This window comes from Aplysia californica, unplaced genomic scaffold, assembly GCF_000002075.1.
Source record: "Aplysia californica isolate F4 #8 unplaced genomic scaffold, AplCal3.0 scaffold00099, whole genome shotgun sequence".
NCBI classification, from domain to species: Eukaryota; Metazoa; Mollusca; class Gastropoda; order Aplysiida; family Aplysiidae; genus Aplysia; species Aplysia californica.
This window is the reverse complement of record NW_004797369.1, coordinates 212,830-214,008: the sequence shown is the minus strand read 5'-3', so window position 1 is coordinate 214,008 and position 1,179 is coordinate 212,830. Positions and strand designations below refer to the sequence as shown.

Genomic DNA, 1,179 nt, shown 5'->3' with positions numbered 1-1,179 from the left:
AGAGAGAGAGAGAGAGAGAGAGAGAGAGAAAGAGAGAGAGATACAGAGAGAGGCAGAGAGACAGAGAGACCGACAAACAGACAGACGGAGAGATAAAGACAAGCAGACAGACAAAGAAAGATAATATAATATAAAAGAGTGAGCTGGGCAGAAAAAAAATGACAGGGATACCAGATCTTTCCAGATATCACCCGTTCATTTCCGCGAGTATGACGAAACTGCGGACGATTACAGGATCAAGTGAGATCACCTCAGATTGTCTCCCCTCTCAGTGAGAGCATCGGACAACGGAGCAACACTGATAGCTTCCGACCTCGCATGCTGCAGACCTTCGATACCTGCACGTCCAGCAGGAATGTGAGTCCGGCGGTGTTGGTCCCACAGAGTCAGGCGAAAATCCTGGGGGATGCAACTTAAGCCTTTTTCATTTACATCAGACGGTCAGATCTCGGCGCTCAGAAATCCTTTGGAGTTGCTTTACTGAAGTGGTTTAATTTACGCGCACACTACACCAATGCGCTTGTTTGAAAAATAGTAGAAAGTGATGTATAAGCATACGTAAAAACATGGCATCATGAAGACACAAAAGCACACAAACACACATACGCATACACACACACACACACACACACACACACACACACGCACACACACACACACGCACACACACACACACACACGCACACACACCGACATTTTGCTTATTTGTATCGGTTGTCGACTTTAATTTTGCAGGTCCTGCCTCTTAAAAAAAGAAAACGTGATATTTACCAGACTTAGAACCTAAAGCAAACAGATTCATACAATCAAAATAACTCAAGTGAATAAATTATACATTATGGGCGTACATTCTAGACCACAGAAGCCAGAAGGCAGAAAAGGGAAAAGAAAGAAAGAAAAGAAAGAAGGAAATACTAACAAAGAAAAGCCAAAGAGGCAACTCACTATTGACAATCTTTTTCCCGCAGCTCGCGTGGAAGAAAAAGACCGACGCCAGCAAAACACAGGCTGCGTTGCTAAGCAACATGTTGTGGGGGTGGACCCAGGCCTAAAGGTTCTGGGTTCGTTTCTCCGACGATGAAACCGTCCGCTGTGTATCTCTGTTGGGGGGAGCGGTAAAAGAATAATATTTATGAACTAATTCAGTGGGTTGGTTGACAGGCAGGCCTGTTGAGAGGG

At 44.9% G+C, this 1,179-nt stretch overlaps 1 protein-coding gene across 1 annotated transcript in view; it reads right to left on the bottom strand.

Annotated features, from left to right (window-relative positions):
• Nucleotides 1–1,094, bottom strand: part of LOC101858619 — a gene marked incomplete at its 3' end in the record, with an annotated part of 2,675 nt that extends 1,581 nt beyond the window's left edge. The window contains 1 exon segment of the mRNA XM_013080780.1: nucleotides 946–1,094. Within this exon segment, the coding sequence (XP_012936234.1) occupies nucleotides 946–1,027 (82 nt within the window).
• Between the last annotated feature and the right edge of the window lie 85 nt (nucleotides 1,095–1,179).